This window comes from Macaca fascicularis, chromosome 3 (assembly GCF_037993035.2).
Source record: "Macaca fascicularis isolate 582-1 chromosome 3, T2T-MFA8v1.1".
Lineage (NCBI taxonomy): Eukaryota > Metazoa > Chordata > Mammalia > Primates > Cercopithecidae > Macaca > Macaca fascicularis.
In genome coordinates, this window is record NC_088377.1 from 194,058,581 (window position 1) to 194,079,704 (window position 21,124).

The 21,124-nt window shown below is 40.8% G+C and overlaps 1 protein-coding gene across 13 annotated transcripts in view; it reads left to right on the forward strand.

Moving 5' to 3' along the window:
• The window catches only part of ACTR3B (actin related protein 3B), a 99,701-nt gene that overhangs the window by 35,168 nt on the left and 43,409 nt on the right, over positions 1 to 21,124 (forward strand). For 12 of the 13 annotated variants that reach the window (XR_012433093.1, XM_045388082.2, XM_074036434.1 and 9 more), the window contains 2 exons: positions 9,937 to 10,061; positions 11,329 to 11,439. Coding sequence is in view for 7 of the 13 variants with exons in the window: in XM_005551232.4 (XP_005551289.1) it covers positions 9,937 to 10,061; positions 11,329 to 11,439 (236 nt within the window). In the remaining 6 variants the exon portion in view is untranslated. Of the gene's footprint in view, positions 1 to 9,936; positions 10,062 to 11,328; positions 11,440 to 21,124 lie in introns of those variants that run through there. The other variant, XM_065542825.1, reaches the window with a different exon arrangement.

Below are 21,124 nucleotides of genomic sequence, written 5' to 3' on the forward strand. Positions count from 1 at the left end.
TTTGTATATATATTTTTACTAGAGACAGGTTTGCCATGTTGGCCAGGCTGGTCTCGAACTCCTGAACTTAAGTGATCTGCTTGCCTTGGCCTCCCAAAATCCTGGGATTACAGGTGTGAGCCATTGTGCCTGGCCTGTCTATTGTGTTTTTGCATACATCTCGTTGTATAGTTTTTTAAGTGGTTGTTCTAGTTGTTATAATTAAAGAAATATATATTTTCCCCCTTAGTCTACTGGTATCAACATTTTACCAGTTGGAATGAAATGTAGAAACCCTACCTCCCTGTAGGTCCCTTTACCCCCATTTCTTTTCTTTTCTTTTCCTTTTCTTTTCCTTTTCCTTTTCCTTTCCTTTCCTTCTCCCTTCCCTTCCCCCTTCCCTTCCCCTTTCCCTTCCCCCTTCCCTTCCCCTTTCCCTTCCCCTTTCCCTTCCCCCTTCCCTTCCCCTTTCCCTTCCCCCTTCCCTTCCCCTTTCCCTTCCCCCTTCCTTTCCCTTCCCTTCTTTTTTTTTGAGACGGAGTCTCACTGTGTCTCCCAGGCTGGAGTGCAGTGACGTGAGCTTGGCTCACTGCAACCTCCGCCTCCCGGGTTCAAGCTATTCTCCTGCCTCAGGCCTCCCAAGTAGCTGGGATTACAGGTGCCTGCCACCACACCCAGCTGATTTTTGTATTTTTAGTAGAGATAGGGTTTCACCATGTTGGCCAGGTTGGTCTCGAACTCCTGACCTCAGGTGATCCCCTTGCCTCAGCCTCCCAAAGTGCTGGGATTACAGGCGTGAACCACCGTGCCTCCCCCCCAATTCTAATGTAATTGTCTTAAATCTTTCCTTGATATACATTGAATCTCATGAGATTCACATCAGTTATAATTTTTGCTTCAACTGCCAGACATAATTTAGAAAACTCAAGAGGAAAAGGAAAATAATTCTCCACATTTTTGCTCTTTCCATTGTTCTTTTTTCTTGATGTACCCAAATTCCTTCTTTTATCATTTCTTTTCTCTTTAGAGAACTTCCTTTAGCCATTCTTTTTAATATTTATTTATTTTTTCATAATAAAAAAAAACATAGGCTGGGCACGGTGGCTTACGCCTGTAATCCCAGCACTTTGAGAGGGAGAGGTGGGCGGGTCACAAGGTCAAGAGATTGAGACCATCCTGGCCAACATGGTGAAACTCTGTCTCTACTAAAAATACAAAAATTAGCTGGGCATGGTGGTGTGCACCTGTAGTCCCAGCTACTCGGGAGGCTGAGGCAGGAGAATCGCTTGAACCCAGGTAGTGGAGGTTGCAGTGAGCTGAGATTGCACCACTGCACTCCAGCCTTTGTGACAGAGCGAGACTGTCTCAAAAACAACAACAACAACAAAACAAAAAAACCCAAAAATCATGGACTGCCTGAACATCCCAAGCCATTCTTTTGAAGTAGGAATGCTGTTGACAAATTGTGTCAGTTTTATTTCAATAGAAAGTCTTGATTTGCTCTTTATTCTTAGGGGATATTTTTGCTGAACGCAGAATTCTGGATGGACAGTTCTTTCAGCACAAAAATGTTGTGGCACCTTTTTTTGTGTGTATGTCATGATTTCTGATGAGAAATGTCCTTGGAAGCTGAATTTTTTTTTTTTGGTCTTTAGTTTTTTAGAAGTTTGAGTATAATGTGTTTTGGAATGGATTTTGTTTTGTTTTGTTTTGGGTGATCTTATTTGGGGTTTGTTAAGTACTGAATCTATTAGTTTATTTCTTTTTCTTCTTCCCTTTTTTTTTCTTGCCAAATTTGGCAGTTTTAGCCATTATTTCTTTGCATCCCTTCTGGTCCTGCCTTCTTTCTTTTTTCCTTCTGGGAATTGTAATCCATGAACGCTGAATCTTTTCTTATATATCCCAGATGTCCCTGAGGCTCTGGGCTCTGGGTTTTTTTTTTTTTTTTTTCTTCAGTCTATTTTCTCTCTTTTGTTTGGACTGGTTAATTTCTGTTATTCTGTCTTCAAGTTCAGTGTTTCTTTCCTCTGTCCTTTTCTTCTGTTGAGGCCATCTCTTAAGATTTTTATTTCAGTTATTGTGATTTTTAATTCTGTAATTTCCATATGGTTTTGTCTTTATATCTTGTTTCTTTGCTGTGGCTTTGTATTTGCTTGCTGAGACTTCCTTTTATTTTCCATTTGTTTCGAGAGTCAAGAGTATTTGAGACTGCTCATTGAGGCATTTTGTGATGGCTCCTAAAATCCTTGTTTGATAAGTATAATGTCTGTATTAACTCGGTGGCATTGTCTATGCATTATCTTTTCTCTTTTCAGTTGAGATGTTACTGGTTTTTGCCATGGTAAGAGTTTTAAAATGGAAACCTAGGTACTTTGGGTATTATGTTATGAGGTTCTTATTTTAATTTTGTGTTTTAGCAAGTCTTTTCTGACACTACTCCAGCAGGGGAATGGGGATACCACTTCATTATTGCCAGTTTGGGAGTCAAAGTTGAGGTTCTTCTTTTGATCTTTGTTGACAGTCACTTGGGAAGGAGTTCTGTGTTACTGCTGGGTTGGGATGGACTGTGGTATGTTGTGGTGTACTAGAGATAGCTTGGGTGACATAGAATATTTAGACAGATTTCTTCATTGTGTTCATAAGAACTGTTTGGGCTACATCTTGGTTTCCATAGGTATAGACAAAATATTTGGAATATAAGAATATATATTGGAATATAAGCTCTATATACTTTTATTCTCTTGCATGGATACAGTTGCTTCCTGTATAGTAGTTATAAGAAGTATACTTTTTGTGTGTGTGTGTGTGTGTGTATGTGTTTTAATTTATTTTTATTTTTATTATTTTTGATTATTATTAGTTTTTAGACGGAGTCTTGCTCTGTTTCCAGGCTGGAGTGCAGTGGTGTGATCTCGGCTCACTGCAGCCTTAGTCTCCCGGGTTCAAGCAATTCTCCTGTGTCAGCCTCCCGAGTAGGTGGTACTACAGGTGCGCACCACCATGCCCAGCTAATTTTTGTATTTTTGGTAGAGTTGGGGTTTCACCATGTTGGCCAGGATGGTCTCAATCCCTTGACCTTGTGATCCGCCTGCCTCGGCCTCCCAAAGTGTTGGGATTACAGGCGTGAGCCACGGCACACGACTGTCTCTTTACAATCTTTTATATTGACTTGACAGTTTAATTCTGAATTCACACACAATTAAGTTTGATGTTGCCCAGAGGATACAGTCTGTCACTTGTATTGGTACTTTGGCCAGTGGCCCTTTGGAATACCAAACTTGTGCATCAGATGGTTCTGTGTGGCGCCAGTGTGCCACTGAATGGTGTGGTCAGAGGTGGGTGTTACCTGTTTCTGCAGATAACTGCAGTCGTCGTGGCCCACTAGACTTTTCTAGCCCATGTTCAGCCCAAGGTTTCCGATGTCCTCTTTGCTTCTCATTCTCAGCCTCAGTGTTTCCACTTCACTCTTGCTTTCTTCAGTTCTGCTTAAGTTCTGTCCTTTAGTTTTGTGCCACTGTTTATAACTTGATATCTTCGAGACTTTAAATGTGGCAGTGAGTTGGAATGAGAAAAGGAGGTGGGGAAAGTGATTTCTGCCCTGTGTCTTTTTCTTTTCACCTTTTTATCCTGTTACTTCAAGATGCCTTTCTGATAAAGTCTTCAGTTTCACTCTTTTTTTGAGACGGAGTCTCACTCTGTCACCCAGGCTGGAGTACAATGGCATGATCTCAGCTCACTGCAACCTCTGCCGCCTGAGTTCAAGCAATTCTCCTGCCTTAGCCTCCCGAGTAGCCGGGATTACAGGCATGTGCCAACACGCCCAGCTAAGTTTTATAATTTTTTTTTTAAATTGGAATATAAGTATATATTGGAATATAAGCTCTATATACTTTTATTCTCTTGCGAGGATACAGTTGCTTCCTGTGTAGTAGTTAAAAGAAGTATACTTTGTGTGTGTGTGTGTGTGTGTATGTGTTTTAATTTATTTTTATTTTTATTATTTTTGATTATTATTAGTTTTTAGACAGAGTCTTGCTCTATTTCCAGGCTAGAGTGCAGTGGTGCGATCTCGGCTCACTGCAGCCTCAGCCACAGTTTCACTGTGTTGGCCAGGGTGGTCTCGAATTCTTGACCTCAAGTGATCCACCCACCTTGGCCTCCCAAAGTGTTGGGATTACAGGCGTGAGCCACGTTCCCGGCCTCAAATTCACTCTTACAGCTGTGTTGTTATTCATTTGTAGTAAATTGGGGATTCCAGATAATCTACTTTTAGAAATAATTGTGTATGTTTACTAATTTGTCTTGGAACAAAATATAAATTTCTAGCTAGCTTGGTAGCTCTCTGAGAAAATTCTACAGCCTTGGCCGGGCGCGGTGGCTCAAGCCTGTAATCCCAGCACTTTGGGAGGCCGAGACGGGTGGATCACGAGGTCACGAGATCGAGACCATCCTGGTTAACATGGTGAAACCCCATCTCTACTAAAAAATACAAAAAACTAGCCGGGCGAGGTGGCGGACGCCTGCAGTCCCAGCTACTCGGGAGGCTGAGGCAGGAGAATGGCGTGAACCCGGGAGGCGGAGCTTGCAGTGAGATGAGATCTGGCCACTGCACTCCAGCCTGGGTGACAGAGCGAGACTCCGTCTCAAAAAAAAAAAAAAAAAAATTCTACAGCCTGACTTACCTTGAAAACTTTTCATATGGAAATGAGGCGTTAAGGGTAAATGATTTTGAGAGGTAACAGAGTAAATACTTCAGCTCATAAACAAAAGATTAGGTTGTACTTTTATTTTGTTTGTTAGCTTCTTTTTAATAGTTGAAAAACCAATATACCCACTAGAAGCAGCAAAAGTCACCAATAGCTCTACCATCCATGGTTAACCAGTATTAATCTTTTGTCTGGGCGTCTTATATACATTAAACACACACGTGCAACTCTGTGTATTTCCTGAAGTGGAGTCATACTGTGAATATTCTAAAAGGCAACTTAGTAGCTCTTGTGTGTTTTTTTTTTTTTTTGAGACCGTGTCTTGTTCTGTTGCCCTGGCTGCAGTGCAGTGGTGTGATCTCAGCTCACTGCAACCTCCACCTCCCACGTTCACGTGATTCTCGTGCCTCAGCCTCCCAAGTAGCTGGGATTATAGGTGCCTGCCACCATGCCTGGCTAATTTTTGTATTTTTAAGTAGGGATGGGGTTTTACCATGTTGGTCAGGCTGGTCTTGAACTCCTGACCTCAGGTGATCTACCCGCCTTGGCCTCCTAAAGTGCTGGGATTACAGGTGTGAGCCACTGCGCCCGGCCTTAGTAGCTCTTTCTAAGGATTTGATATAATTTATTTACCTGATCTCTGATTTCAGGTCAGTTAACTTTCCCCCTTCAATTTGTTGCTATTATTAGTTCTACAAAGAGTATTGTTGTATATATACCTTTATTTACTCAATGATTATTTCTTTAGAATGAATTTCTAGAAGTGGAATTGTTGGATAAACATATTTTTCTCAGTTCTTCTCTGGAATGGTTGTATCTGGGTACCTGTTCAGTGTTCAGCCAGTCACAAATTTGGTCTCCAATTTAGTATAGATAATATTGTTTGTTGAGTACTATTCTCTTTTTTTTTTTTGAGACGGAGTCTTGCTCTGTTGCCTGGGTTGGAGTGTAGTGGCCGGATCTCAGCTCACTGAAAGCTCCGCCTCCCGGGTTTACGCCATTCTCCTGCCTCAGCCTCCTGAGTAGCTGGGACTATAGGCGCCTGCCACCTCGCCTGGCTAGTTTTTTGTATTTTTTAGTAGAGACGGGGTTTCACCGTGTTAGCCAGGATGGTCTCGATCTCCTGACCTTGTGATCCGCCCGTCTCGGCCTCCCAAAGTGCTGGGATTACAGGCTTGAGCCACCGCACCTGGCCTATTGAGTACTATTCTATAGCACAGTCTCTGCTAAACACTTTATAAACATTGTTCCATTTAATTCTCACCACTCTGATAGGTAGTAGTATATGCATTTTAGAGGAGAGAGCACTGAGGGTTAATAATAACTTTTCTCAAGTCAGCTAACTAGTAAGTGCTCAAACCTAGGTTTTCATCCCTTCAAAGTCTGTGTGCTCCTTCATGAAGTAGCTGTATGGAAAAATTAACTTGCCTGGACTGTTTGAAGAAATTAGTTCATATCAGAAACTTTTTGTTTGTTTGTTTGTTTTGTTTGTGACAGGGTCTGGCTCTGTTACCCAGGCTGGAGTGTGGTGGTGTGATCATGACTCACTGCTTCCTCAATTTCCCAATCCCCTTGTCTCAGGCTCCCAAGTAACTGGGACTCCCGGCTAGTTTTTGTATTGTTTTTGTAGAGACAGGGTTTCACCACGTTGCCCAGACTGCTCTCAAACTCCCAGGCTTAAGCAATCTGCCTGTCTCCACCGCCCAAAGTGCTGGGATTACAGGTGTGAGCCACTGTGCCCAGCCTAGAAACATTATGTACTCTCTCCTGAAATTCAGTCACAAGGATTTAAAAAAAATTTTTGATTAAAAACAGTTTTAAAAAATTTAAACTTTTTTGATATAGGATCTCTCTCTCTAGCTCAGGCTGGAGTGCAGTGGGGCAATCATAGCTGACCACAGCCTCAACCTCCTGGGCTCAAGTGATCCTCCCGAGTAGCTGGGACTACAGGCATGTGTGCCATTGTGCCCGGCTAATTTTTTAGCTTTTTAAGAAATGGGGTCTTGCTGTGTTGCCCAGGCTGTTCTGAAACTCCTGAGCTCAAGCGATCCTCCTGCTTTTAGCCTCCTGAGTCTCTGGGATTACATGCATGAGCGATGAGCCACCACAGCTGGCTCTGATTTTAATTTTTTAAATTGACAGATAACATTGTGTGTTTTTATCATATATAAAATGATGTTTTGAGGTATATATACATTGTAAAATGGTTAAATCTAGCTAGTTAACAAATGCATTACCTCATATAGTCATCATTTTTGTGGTGATAACATATGTACTCTACATTTTTTTTTTAAGAATGCAATATATCATCATAACTGTTGTCACCTTGTTGTATGCTATATCTCTTGTAATTTATTTCTCCTATCTAACTATAGTTACATATTTTTTGACCAACATCTCCCTGTCCTTCCCATCCCCGAACAGCCTCAGACCCTGGTAGCCACCATTCTACAGTCTGCCTCTATGAGGTCAACTTTTTAAGATCCCGTGTATAAATGAGACCATGTGATATTTGTCTTTCTGTGCCTGGCTTATTTTAATTAACATAACCCTCCAGGTTCATCCATGTTGTGGGCAGATGGCAGAATTTCCTTTTTCTTTAAATGGCTGAATAGTTTTCCAGTGTTTATAAAGCCACATTTGCTTTATCTGTTCATCTGTTAATGGACACTTAGGTTGATTCCAGATCTTGATTATTGTGAATAGTGCTACGGTAAAAATGGGAGCGCAGATAGCTCTTCAACATACTGATTTCATTTCCTTTGGATATATGCCCAGTAGTGGGATTGTTGGATCATATGGTAGTTCTATTTTTAATTGTTTGAGGAGCCTCTATACTGTTTTCCATGATGGCTCGACTGATTTGCATTCCCACCTATAGTGTATAAAGGTTCTCTTTTTGTCACATCATCACCAACACTTACTATCTTTTGCTTTTTTGATAAATGCCATTCTCAGTGGGGTGAGGTGATTGATACTGTGGGTTTGATTTGCATTTCCCCGATGGTTAGTGATGTTGAACATTTTTTCATATACTCGTTGGCCATTTGTATGTCTTCTTTTGAGAAATGTCCATTCAGGTCTCTTGCTCATTTTTCACTTGGGTTATTTGTTTTTTTATTGCTGTTTTGAGTTCTTTATATATTTCAATTATTAATCTTTTGTCAGGTAGATAGTTTGCAAATAGTTTCTCCCATTCTATAGATTGTCTCTTCACTTTGTTGGTTGTTTTCTTTGCTGTGCAGAAGATTTTTAGTTTGATGTAGTCCCAGTTATCTGTTTTATTACCTGTGCTCTTGAGGTCTTGTCCAAAAAAAATCCTTGCCCAGACCAAAGTCATAAAGCATTTTCCCATTTTCTTCTAATAGTTCCACAGTTTCAGGTCTTACATTGAAGTCTTTAATCCATTTTGAGTTAATTTTTGTGTATGGTTGAGAGATAAGCATTCATTTTCATTCTTCTGCGTGTGGATATCCAGTTTCCCCAGTAACATTTACACTTTACCCATTGTGTAAAATCAGTTGAGTGTAAATACATGGATTCATTTCTGGCTGTTTTTTCCACTGGTTTATATGTCTGTTTTTATACCAGTACCATGCTGTTTTGATTACTGTAGCTTTGTAGTGTACTCTGAAGTCAGGTAGTGTGATCCTTCCAGCTTTGTTCTTTTTGCTTAAGATTCCCTTGACTATTTGGGGTCTCTTGTGGTTCCATGTGAACTTAGGATTATTTTTTCTATTTCTGTGAAGGATGCCATTGGTATTTTGATAAGGACTGTACTGATTCTGTACATCACTTGGGTAGTAAGTCACAAAGATTTTGATGTTTTAATTTGGAGAAATTTTATCTAGCACTTATATTTGTATAGCTAGGAGAGTTGTACTTTCATCTGAAATACATTAAGGATAGTGAGATACCATTAGTGTGTTTATGGAATTAGGTTTATGTTAGAATTATTTAGGTATAGTTTGACCATTTTTCAAACCCACAATAACTATTTTAGTGGAGTAAAATGTTAATTTAACAAATATTTCTCTAATGCCTATTCTGATAGTCAGCGGCCTGCTTAGGTGCAAATCCTGTCTGTGTCTCTTAGAAGCTGTGTGACCTTGATAGATTGTTAAGTTTCTGTTTCTGTAAAATGCAGATAATAGTACCTGTCTCATAAGCTGTTGTGAGGATTAAATAAAGTAGTGTGCAAAAGGAAACACTTAGCAGAGTGTTCAATAAATGTAAACTTTTAGTTATTGATATCTGAGCCTCCCACTGCAGAAACAGTGAAAGGTGGGTGTTATTTGACGTTAAGGAATCTACAGTTTGGTAGACTGATCTTAAACAATTGTAATTCATCCTGAAAAATGCCTTAATGCAGGTATAAAAGGGCCAGTGGAAGCATCAAACACATGTGCAGAACTGCAGTTTGTCAAGGAAGCCTTCAAGGGAGGAGATGGTGTTGATGTCAGGACCTGATGGATGAAAATAGCTCATGGGAGAGCTCAAGAGTGTGACCAGGAGTTAGGAATTTCAATGGAAAATGGAATCTTTGTGATGCCCTCCACATTTCATTAGATGTTAAATTCTAGAGTGAAGTTCGATATGATTATTAACTACTAAGTATATTCCCAAATATTTAAGGTTAAGATCTTACTAAAATAATGAATTATAAAGCCATTAATATTTGGAATTTTTATGTAATAGTTATTTGATTATTGTACTTTTTTTTGGCTACGGATATTAACCAGTAACATTCTAATTTATCATTTTAATGGGAAGTCGTGGCTTTTTTTCTCCCTGTAACAATACTAAAAATACATTTTAAGGCTATGTGATGTAGAGTTTTATTAGAGACATTATTTTTCTGTTTACTCTCCTTTTCTGTATTGTACAGAATTTTGTCCCCTTCTATATCGTATTTTAAATTTGGAACCTACTGATGTATAGGCATTTCACTTACTATCTTGAGGGATTTTTCCAGATAAAACAGAAATTTAGTAATGTAGTTTCTGCCAGTATAAAAGCAGAGCAGCTCATTTCCTTTGTACCATTCTGAAAATCATACCAGAATAGAATAGCTTGTTTCTGTATTATTTTATGCACTCATTGACATTGTCTTTTTTGTGAGCATCCTTCACCCCACATGGAACCCTAACAATGAAAATTTACTTGTGTGTATATAGGGATATTATCCCTTTTGATCATTTAAATAGATATGGATAGTGATAGAAATCTGTGTGTGTGTGTTTTTTTTAAGGTATTGCCATCAGAGAGTCGGCAAAGGTAGTTGACCAAGCCCAAAGGAGAGTGTTGAGGGGAGTTGATGACCTTGACTTTTTCATAGGAGATGAAGCCATCGATAAACCTACATATGCTACAAAGGTAAATGTCCGACGGGTGTTTGCTTCTCTAAGTGTAGAGCAGTAGGATGAGTAATGCAAAATGGTCATCTAGAAGTTGTATTTGTGAGTTGTGGAATGTGTTTCTATTATGTTTGAATAGAGGTGGTGGTGGTGGTTGGTTTTTGAATGGGGGTGTTTTTGATTGGAGAATTAAGGGAATTAACAGATCCCTGGAATGCAGAATAGACTCAGGGAACACCAGGTCACACATGAAAGCAAGATCCCCCCCCTCTGGAAAATTGTTGACAGGTTGACTAACCTGTCAGTTGAGGGAAAATTGCAGATTGGTTAATTAAAAAGAAACACTAACATTATTTAAGCAGACTTTTTTTTTTTTTTTTTGAGACGGTGTCTCGCTGTGTCGCCCAGGCTGGAGTGCAGTGGCCGGATCTCAGCTCACTGCAAGCTCCGCCTCCCGGGTTTACGCCATTCTCCTGCCTCAGCCTCCCCAGTAGCTGGGACTACAGGCGCCGCCACCTCGCCCGGCTAGTTTTTTGTATTTTTTTTTAGTAGAGATGGGGTTTCACTCTGTTAGCCAGGATGGTCTCGATCTCCTGACCTCGTGATTCACCCGTCTCGGCCTCCCAAAGTGCTGGGATTACAGGCTTGAGCCACCGCACCCAGCCTAAGCAGACTTTTTTTTTTAAAGCTCCAGATCCAGTTGTATGATAATTAGCTGCAGTATTCTATCTGTTCCTCATTTTTTTTGTTGTTGTTGTTTTTTTAGAGATAGGTCTTACTCTGTCACCCAGACTGGAGTGCTCTGATGCCATCTTGGCTCACTGCAGCCTCGACCTCCTGAGCTCAAGCAATCCTTTCTCCTCAACTTCTCAAGTAGATGGGACTACAGGCACGCATCACCATGCCTGGCTGATTTTTTTTAATTTTTTGTAGAGACTGTCTTGCTATGTTGCCCAGCCTGTTCTCGAACTCCTGGGCTCGAGTGAGCCTCCTGCCTTGGCCTCCCGAAGTGTTGGATTAGAGGCATGAGCCACTGTGCCTGGCCTGTCTCCCTGTCATTGTTAAGGTGATTCTTTGTTTGTAGAAATGAGTGGAGGAGAATATGAACAATAATATAACTTAATCTTTTTTTTTTCAAATGCTGTTGTTTCTTTACAAGAATTAAAAACTACAATGAGAAGGAGACCTTTATTCTGTAATAACACAGTTTCTTCTGTGCCACTGTTAAACTGCTGCTCTTATTGTCATGAACTGAGGCTTGACAACTCTGGTTTCTCTTCCTCCAGTGGCCAATACGACATGGAATCATTGAAGACTGGGATCTTATGGAAAGGTTCATGGAGCAAGTGGTTTTTAAATATCTTCGAGCTGAACCTGAGGACCATTATTTTTTAATGGTGAGTAACTGGAACTAAGAGGAATATATTCCTGTAAGTTCCAAATTGCTTAGATTTTAAACTGAAGATATTCTTTTCTAGGGCGTTTTAAATTTCTTCTAAAGATATGTGCATGAATCAGGCTGCTTTTTTGAAAATACTGGAAAGCTCAATAAAAATGTTCAGAACAAAAGGGGCTTGTTAGCTCACCAAACAGGAAGCCCAAGTGAGGCAGCTCTGGGGCGTTGTTTTAGCAGCTCAGTGATGGAATTGCACATGCAACCTAGGGCACAGCTTGAGCTCTTCTGTTTGTTCCCTTTGGGTCCCAGGGTGGCTGCCAAATTCCCAGATCACCTCTTTGGACATTTCCATACAGAGATAGGAGATTTTCCTTTCACTTTTTAAGAATTTAGAGACCCTTTCCCAGAAACCTTCCCAGCAGATTTGCCCCATCTGCCTATGCCTAACCTGGTTAGAGCAGTGGGAAGGGATTTACTGTGACTGGTTTAGATTCATGAAGACTTTCTCCTTGGGGCGGGGACCAGGAGAACCTGTCTGATGTTCTGGACTCTGGAGGAGGGTAAGTAACTAAACAGGCCTCCAAAAGCAAGGACAATAGAAGGAGGAATGGATTTGGATAAACCAACTACCTGCTTTAGTTTTCCTGAGACATAGCAAGATGATTGTAATTATTGCCACTTATAGCAGAGGAAACCAGGTCAAGATGTTATTTTTTTCTAGGGTTCAAATGTTACTGTAAAATATAACTGAACTGAGTTATGGGCCCTAATTATGATACTTAATTGATTTCATTCAAATGAAATGAAACATCACAGATAAATGAGAAGAAATAACTCCTGGTTCTCTAGTGGTTCTACTCAGCATTACATGTTTTCTTCTGTGAGATGCTCTTTTCAAGTTAAAATTAATTGCATGTACAGAATGCTTGCTTTATAGAGGGCAGTTTCATGTGACGTCAGCTGCATATTAAATCTACATAATTTAGGTTTGGATTTTTTTTCATGCAAGTGCATTGTCAAATGGTCCCAGATCCAATTATAAAATTGTTTCTAACATTAGAATATGAAGTGTTTTTAAGAATTATCTGGTATAAGAAATATTTTAACTATAAGGCTAATAGTTAATGGAATAACTATTAAATATGGAATAACTCTATAACGAATATATATATTTAATGTATATTAAAGCTGGTCTTTGATCTTTTCTCCCTGGCTGTGTCTTTACAACTGAAATTGCCAAGTATGGCTGCTGCGTTTCACAGGCCACTCTGTTTTCTCTGTACATCCACAGTAGTTTTATTTTATTTTGCTGTTTTGCTTTGTATTTTATTTTTCTAGAAATGGGATCTTGCTCTGTTGTCCAGGCTGGAGTTCTGTGGCACAATCCTATCCAGTCACTGCAGCCTCAGACCCTGGCCTCAGTTGATCCTCCCGCTTCAACCTGCTGAGTAGCTGGGACCACAGGTAGAAACCACTAGCCTGGCTAATTTTTAAACATTTTTTGTGGAGACGGGGTCTCGCTATGTTGTCCAGGCTGGCCTCAAACTCCCAGGCTTAAGTGATTCTCCCACCTTAGCCTCACAAAGTGTTGGGATTACAGGCATGAGCCACCGTGCCCGGCCCACAGTGGTTTATGTGGAACAAATGGAGCCAATAAACTGACTGTGTGTGAGTGGCTTTGTCTTTACAGCCAAAACAAATCACAGATTCCCACCTGTCAGATTTGGCATTTTTCCTTCTCTAGCATATCACATCAACTACCTGTTGGATAGGATTTTAGGAGCAGGCACGGAGCCCAGCTGCTTCCTTCTGTCTACTTCAGCTTCCCGTGCCAGGAGTTCTTGCTTTACTTAGAGGGACATCTAATCTCAGGCATGTGGAGCAAATACGGACCACCACACAGCTCACAAGAATTTTTATTAAAGGGGATTCTTTTTGTGATTTAGCTGGCATATATGAGATAGTAAAACATAACCACTTGCCAGGATGGAATTGGAGAGGTTTGGTGTGAACATAGAAAAGGCCATTTGCTAAAAATGGGTACCTGCAATGAATGTTCAAAACCAATCAAGTTTATTATTAAAAAGATAAGAAAATACTGTATTACATGTGTTGTGCTTTGAATTCTGCAAGTCATTTTGTTGCATGTCGTGGTTGAGGAAGTGGTGAGAATGGTAAATTTCCTTCAGGTATATGTCCTTAACCGTGTGTTGATGGAATAAAGGGGAGTGAACCAGGTGGAAAGATTTAAGGCCAAGCCATCAAAGTGAATTGAAGACATTAAGAGAGTCTAAGAGGCCCAAATGATGGACCCCCAGGAGCTCACAGAATTATCCTTTCTAACAGCCTTGCCCAGTCATCTGAACATGCAGAGAGAATGACCTCCTTGCCACTGGCTGTTTTCAAGGAGGTGCAGAGACAGCTTACACTGGTTATGCGGACTGAGCACATGGCACCTGGGAACTCCGCTCTTCCCCAATACTGCATTGCCCAAAGCTCAGAGCGCACTCAGAGATGTCAAAGAGATGCAGTGCTCCTGAGTGGAAATTGGATTAGAACTTCAGAAGGGATTTTCAAACTTTTTGAATATAAATCCTGCAAGAGCAAACAAGCAGCACATGCAGACGACCAGCAGTGAGAGGGCGTGGTGACTCTGAGGACCTGACTGGGTTAGGGTGATTAGAGCAGGGGAGTGTGGAGAGAGGAGGTCAGGCAGCCTTTGTGCGGTGTAGACAGTGAGCCGCGAGGCCAGTTTTGTGTTTTAGGGAGACTTTATGGGCAGGCACCTCCGGCACACAGAGTCTCGAAGATGACCCCATGTGAGGTAACAGGTGCCTGTGAGGAGGGCGTACGGTGAGAATGGCAGGAGTGGGTGGAGGGGAGTTCTGTCATTTGCGAGGTTCTTAAAATTATGTAAGGGGATATGTATAGTCGAAACCACCCATGAAAATCCCTCAGGAAGGGCCCGTTTATACAGCTCTGAGTCAGTGGAGAGAAAATGGATTTTCCCTCAGCATAGAGGAACTTTCTTCTGCACCAGCTGGGGTGGTTGACTTACATTTAGGAGGACAGTGTGGTGTGTGGAAGCACAAATGGTTCATTAGGTTGCCCTCAGTCCAGCACTTTGCTCCCAGTCCCAGTACGTTGAAGCTGAGACCACCTGAGAGCAGTTGGACTCCCAGAGCCAGTACTCATTAAGGAGCCCGGGGCAGACATCGTATTACTCATGTAGTTATTTCACCTGCTCTCATATTTGGCCTCATTGTTCTGGCTTGTACCCTCACTAGCTTTTGTATGCTGTTGTGTTTTTGGAGCATGTACAGTTGGTTGGGGTAAGTTATATATAGTTAGCAGAGATAAACAGGAGGTAGACTTGGTGGGTCTTAGTGATGAGAATTGGTAGCAGTTAAGAGAAATCTAGGCTGACTCAGATTTTGAGACGGGGCAGTGCATGGATGATAATGTGATTGGTTAAGATGGGAAACATGAGAAGAAACTCACTTGAGGGAGGGAGGAGGAAGAAGGAGAGTTTGGTTTTGTACATGCTGAGGTCTAAGGGTCTAACTGGGCTGCACAGGTAAAGAAGCCGAGGAACAGCCAGCTCCAAGCTGCAGGTGTTGATGTAGGAGTCAGTAGCGTTCACGTGTTGATTGTTGATGGAAAATTAACTCTGATTACTAAAGATAAAACATACCATCCTTGGTATTTTAGAGATGAATGTACGAATATATGATCATTTTGAGATCTCTAGGTAAAGTTAGTGCTCTGTGAAATCATTTTCTTCATGAACCTGGTGAAATTAAAAAATGTTAGCCATGGCAGTACCCTACATCTGAATCACAATTGCGTTATGTCCTGACTTACTCTAGTTTCCTTTCTGAATTCTTGAGAATGGTTAGACCTGCCTTGTGCACTTCACTAACCAGTGTAGACCTAGCCAGTGTAGACCTAGCCAGTGTAGAGGTCAGCTTTCTTGGATTTGCTAAGCCACTTCCTGCACGTACTTTCCAGCTTCCAGTATATGGTCGCCTCCTCTCCTATTCTCTCTTCCTTGAGGATTTGTATTTTAAAAAATGTTTCTTTACTGTAGTTTTAGAGGGACATGAAGGTGGAGTAATATTAGATACATGTGTTCAATTTTCTGTCTTTATCCAGAAATATGGGTAGGTTTTATGATAGTCATTATTCATTTTTAAATCAATACCAGGTGATAATTTTACTATTGTTATGTATAAAAATGTTTATGTAGCTTGCATTCATTGATGCTTTGATCATACGCTTCTATATTTAAAAAAACCAGATTATTCTCTTTCTCTTCTTCTCACTGTTGCACTTGACTAGTCTTAAAGAGAGGAAATCCGCCGGGCACGGTGGCTCAAGCCTATAATCCCAGCACTTTGGGAGGCCGAGGCGGGTGGATCACGAGGTCAGGAGATCGAGACTATCCTGGCTAACATGGTGAAACCCCGTCTCTACTAAAAATACAAAAAACTAGCCGGGCGTGGTGGTGGGCGCCTGTAGTCTCAGCTACTTGGGAGGCTGAGGCGGGAGAATGGCGTGAACCCGGGAGGCGGAGCTTGCAGTGAGATCACGCCACTGCACTCCAGCCTGGGAGACACAGCGAGACTCCGTCTCAAAAAAAAAAAAAAAAGAGAGGAAATCCCCCAGAAAAACTGGACGTCTCCTATTTAGATCTTGTTATAAATAATAGTTTGAGAAAATTTTAATTACATTTGTCTCCTAAAGGAATAATTACAACATCAATAATGGTGGATAGAGATGAAATGGGAGATTGAGGAAGATGTAGGGTTTGTGATTGTGGTCCTCAGAATCTATAAGGACATGGCCTGAATAATGTCGATTTTGGACTAAGAACCAGGAGAACATCATTATATTGTAAATGTTACCTTAAATGGAAGTACATAGATTTTAATTCTTCAAAGATGGTGAACTGTTTTTGGCAGCAAGTAATAGAAGTATAAAAGCAGTGGTTTAAAAAAGTTAAAGTTTTATTTTTCTTAAATTTGTAGCAGAGTCCAGTGCTGATACGGCAGCTCTCTGGTGTTGCTAAGGATCTCTCTACTCTAGTGTCTTGAATATATGGCTTTCATTCTAAGGATGCCTCATGATCACAAGTTGATTACTGCAGCTCCAACTGTCGCCTCTGTGTTGCACGAAGGAAGAGTGTGTTAAGGGCAGGAGGCAAGTCTACTCAGCTTTGTAAGGAGCTTTCTTGGCAACCATACTCCAGCTTTTGTGTCTTACTGGCCAGAACTTACTCACTTAGTCATCCCTGTCCACAAGGACGTCTGGGAAATGCTTTTGTCTGGGCCTGTTGCCGTTTCCCATCATAGATCAGTGGTCTGTCCGTCACAAACTTGCAGTGTCGGTAAGTGTAACTCACAATGCCTGCTGTAGTGGTGTCACTCACAGGTATGAAGACAGTAGCAAAGGAAAGATTCAGCTGCTTTCACAACTCTGACTGGATTTTACCTATCTGGAGAGTGTCACCCACGTTAGGGAGCCGCTGGCCAGGAGAAAGCTGTGGCAAGATGTGCTGCGTCTCCTGCTTGGCGTTGCCATCTTGCTGCCGTAAGTTTCTCTGTCTGTAGATAAAGTACATTAGGAAATTAGGAAGTTATATTAGGAGTTTGTGTGATCTTGCCCCATGGCCCTAACTCAGAGTTTAACACTTGATGTAGAGATGATTTCCCCTCCATTATAGTAGAATTGTAAGTATGATAGAGAAAATTTGGAAGATATCTATGGGACTTTTTATAGTCTTATCACATTAACATAGGTACTGTTGACATTTAGTATATTTTCATTTCATCTTTTTACCCATTTAAAAATGATTTTACACTCAATATTGTACTCATTTTCTTAGTTTTCATAACCCTTATTTTAATAGCTATATGATTAGCTGTCTAGTAGGTATTTCCTGTGCAGCAGCTCCGCTATTTTTAGTCATTTTCTCGGTTTTATAAGAAATAATGTAATCTTTGTGCAGACAGTTTTTCCTATGTTTTGAGTATTTTTTGTTTAAAAAGAACTAGCAGTGTTTGATTATGGAGTTCAGCAGTGTTAATAATTTTATCAGTCTCTGCACAGTGTGCTATTTCGGACTGCCATCAGCACTGTACAAGAGGCTTGCTTTCTTTGTACTCTTGTCAGCATTAATATTTTTGATTATTTAATGGATTAAAATTTACCATATGCTTTAAATTTGCATTTTTGATCACTTTGACCTTATAAATTTTTCCACATATTAGTTGTATTTCCTCTTTTGTGAGCTATCCATTCATGCCCTGTGCTCTTTTATGTATCATTTTTATTGCTTTTCTTGTTGCTGTGATTTCTATGAACTTTGTTTTTACTTAACATGTTTTTATTCTAAAATACACATAACAGAATTTACCATTTGAACCATTTTTGAATGTACAGCTTGGTGGCATTAGGCACATTCACAAACCATTGCCACCGTCTGTCTCCAGAAGGCTTTTCAGCTTCCCAAACTAAAACTCTGTCCCCATTGAACACAAATTCTCTTTACTCCTTTACCTGCCCCTGGAATGCCCATTTTGCTTTCTGTCTCTATACATTTGATGACTCTGGGGCCCTCATATAAATGTAATCATATAGTATTTATCCTTTTATGACCAGCTTATTTCACTTAGCTAGCGTCTTCAAGCTTCATCCATGTTGAAGCATGCACCAGGATTTCCTTTCTTTTTAAGGCTGAATAATATTCCATTGTACATAGATACCACATTCTGCTTATTCTCTGGAAGCTCTCATGTAATTAGGATAGCAAGCTTCTTTTGTTGTTATATTTGCAGCAGGTTAGTTTTACTCAGTTAATTTTTTGCCTTTCTCTTTTGGTTATTTCATTTGGACATCCATAACTTTAAATTTGTATGTGGTAAAACTCATTTTCCTTTGATGTTTGTATTTAATCTTCATCCATCTGGGATTTATTTGGATCATCATTTCACACTGAACTTAGACCCAGAGAGCATGCAGGGAGCTAGGGGTAATCTGATTCTTGTTGGTGATGTCTTCTTACAGGTCTGTTTTTGCTTCAGGTTTAATACGCAGCTCTATGCTGGGAGGCAAGAAACCTTCCTATCTGTTCTCAGACATCTTCATACCTTCTTACCGTTTCTCTGCTGATACTTCTCCCCTCTACTCAGTTTAAATGTTTGTTTATTTCACTTATAATTATGTTTGGGTTCCTATTCAAGATGAGAAACAACTTTATAGGTTTCTTTAGTTAATATGTTATTTCTTCTGGAATGAGATACAATATTGGCTATTATGGCTGTTTATTGAGTGCTTCTATGTGCCCAGCCCCATTCTAAATGTTCACAAGTATTAACTCATTTTCTAATGCCACCAACAACCCTCTGCGATAGGTAATGTTATTAGGCCCATTTTTCAGATTGATAGGAGGTGCCTTAAGAGAGAGATTGTACACACTACTGTTGGAATCTGCAGCTCTTACTCATGTGCTTTAAATGAAGGAAATTTAAAGTATTAATCACTAACATTTATGCTATTAACTGTGTTCTGGGCACTTCACTGCTGTTAGCAAATTTAATCTCCTCAGCCCCGAGTAGGCACATTTAAATAAATAACATGTCGTGGAGTGCTTTTTAGGTTCCCTATTTGCAGCCTGTGTTTGAGTATGACTTCATTATTCTCTCTTCCACATTTTGAGATGGCTTCCTCTCTCCCATCCAGGAATTGATGGATTCTAATTACAGTGACTAAAACTTACTTGAGGCAGCATGTTTGAACTTTGCACCAGCTGTTGTGCCAGAGTTTAAAGTGCCAGGCTAGTTGGTAGGTAGATTTGCTTGCTTGTTGTTTGAAGAAGTGATACACACACAGTGCAGAATTGAAAAGGCGCTGGAAGATTTCTAGGGAGCGTGCCCCCCTCGCCTCTTTCCTGCCTAGAGGAAGCTGCCCTTACCAGTTCTTAGCCAGCTGATTGTTCATATTTCAGGGGTGATTGTGTGTAGGCATATGGGTTAGCACACACTTTTTTTTTTTTTTTTTTTGAGACGGAGTCTTACTCTGTAGCCCAGGCTGGAGTGCAGTGGCACGATCTCAGCTCATCGCAACCTTCGCCTCCCGGGTTCAAGCAGTTCCCCTGCCTCAAGCCTCCTGAGTAGCTAGACCTGCAGGTACATGCCATCACGCCTGGCTAATTTTTGTATTTTTAGTAGAGACGGGGTTTCACTATGTTGGTCAGGCTGGTCTGAACTCCTGACCTCGTGATCCACCCGCCTCAGCCTCCTGAAGTGTTGGGATTACAGGTGTGAGCCACTGCACCTGGCTAGTACACAGTTTTATTTTACACAAATGGTAACACAGTATGCATACTGTTGTACACCTTGGATTTTGAATTAAACTTTTTTTTTTTTTGTTTAAATTGTAAAAAAAAACTAATACTATTTGTACCCTCTTAGCCATTTTTAAGTGTACAATTCTGTAATGTTAACTGTATTCACACTGTTGCATAAGAGATTCTAGAACTTTTCTGTCTTGCAGAACTGAAACTCTGTGCTCGTTGAACAAGTCCCTATATTTCCCCTCTCCCCCCACCTTGTTTTTTGTTTTTGAGATGGAATTAACTCTTGTTGCCCAGACTGGGAGTACAGTGGCACCATCTCAGCTCACTGCAACCTCTGCCTCCCGGGTTTAAGCAATTCTTCTGCCTCTGCCACCCGAGTGGCTGGGATTATAGCATGCACCACCACGCCCAGCTAATTTTTGTATTTTTAGCAGAGATGGGGTTTCCCCATGTTGGCCGGACTGGTCTTGAACTCCTGATCTCAGGTGATCCACCTGCCTCTGCCTCTCAAAGTGCTGGTATTACAGGTGTGAGCCACAGTGCTCAGCCTGTTTAATTTTTTTTTTTTTTTTTTTTTTTCTGAGAGGAAGTCTCTGTGTTGTCCAAGCTAGAGTGCAGTGGCTGGTTATTCCCAGGTGCAGTCATACACCACTACAGCCGCCAACTCCTGGGCGGGAGTGATCCTCCCACCTCAGTCTCCTGAGTAGCTGGGACTACAGGCACACACCTGGCTACCACACTTTGTTTTTTAAAAATAGTTTTTGGCCTGGCATGGTGGCTTATGCCTGTAATCCTACCACTTTGGGAGGCCGAAGTGGGTGGATCACTTGAGGTCAGGAGTTTGAGACCAGCCTGGCCAACATGATGAAACCCTGTCTCTACTAAAAATACAAAATTTAACTGAGTATAGCGGCATGTGCCTGTCATCCCAGCTACTCCGGAGGCAGAGGCAGGAGAATTGCTTGAATTCTAGGAGGTGGAGTCTCCCAGAGATCCGAGATTGGGCTACTGCACTGGAGCCTGGGTGACAGAGTCAGACTCTGTCTCAAAAAAAAAAAAAAAAGTTTTCATTACAAATTGTTGAAGCAGAAGGATATTTAAGAATGTGTATGGAATGAAGACACCTTTCTCTTTTAAATTTAGCAATTCATCACAGAGATTGTTTCTTCATAGAGTTCATTTTTTAAAATTGTTCCAAAGTGTTTAGTGGTGGGTATTTAGGTTGTTTCTGATCTTCTGATACAGGCAGTGTTGACTTTTTGCCTTTCAAAGCTACTTTGTTTTGGTTGGGTCTCTTAACCTCAGAATGTAATTTGATTTTGGTTTT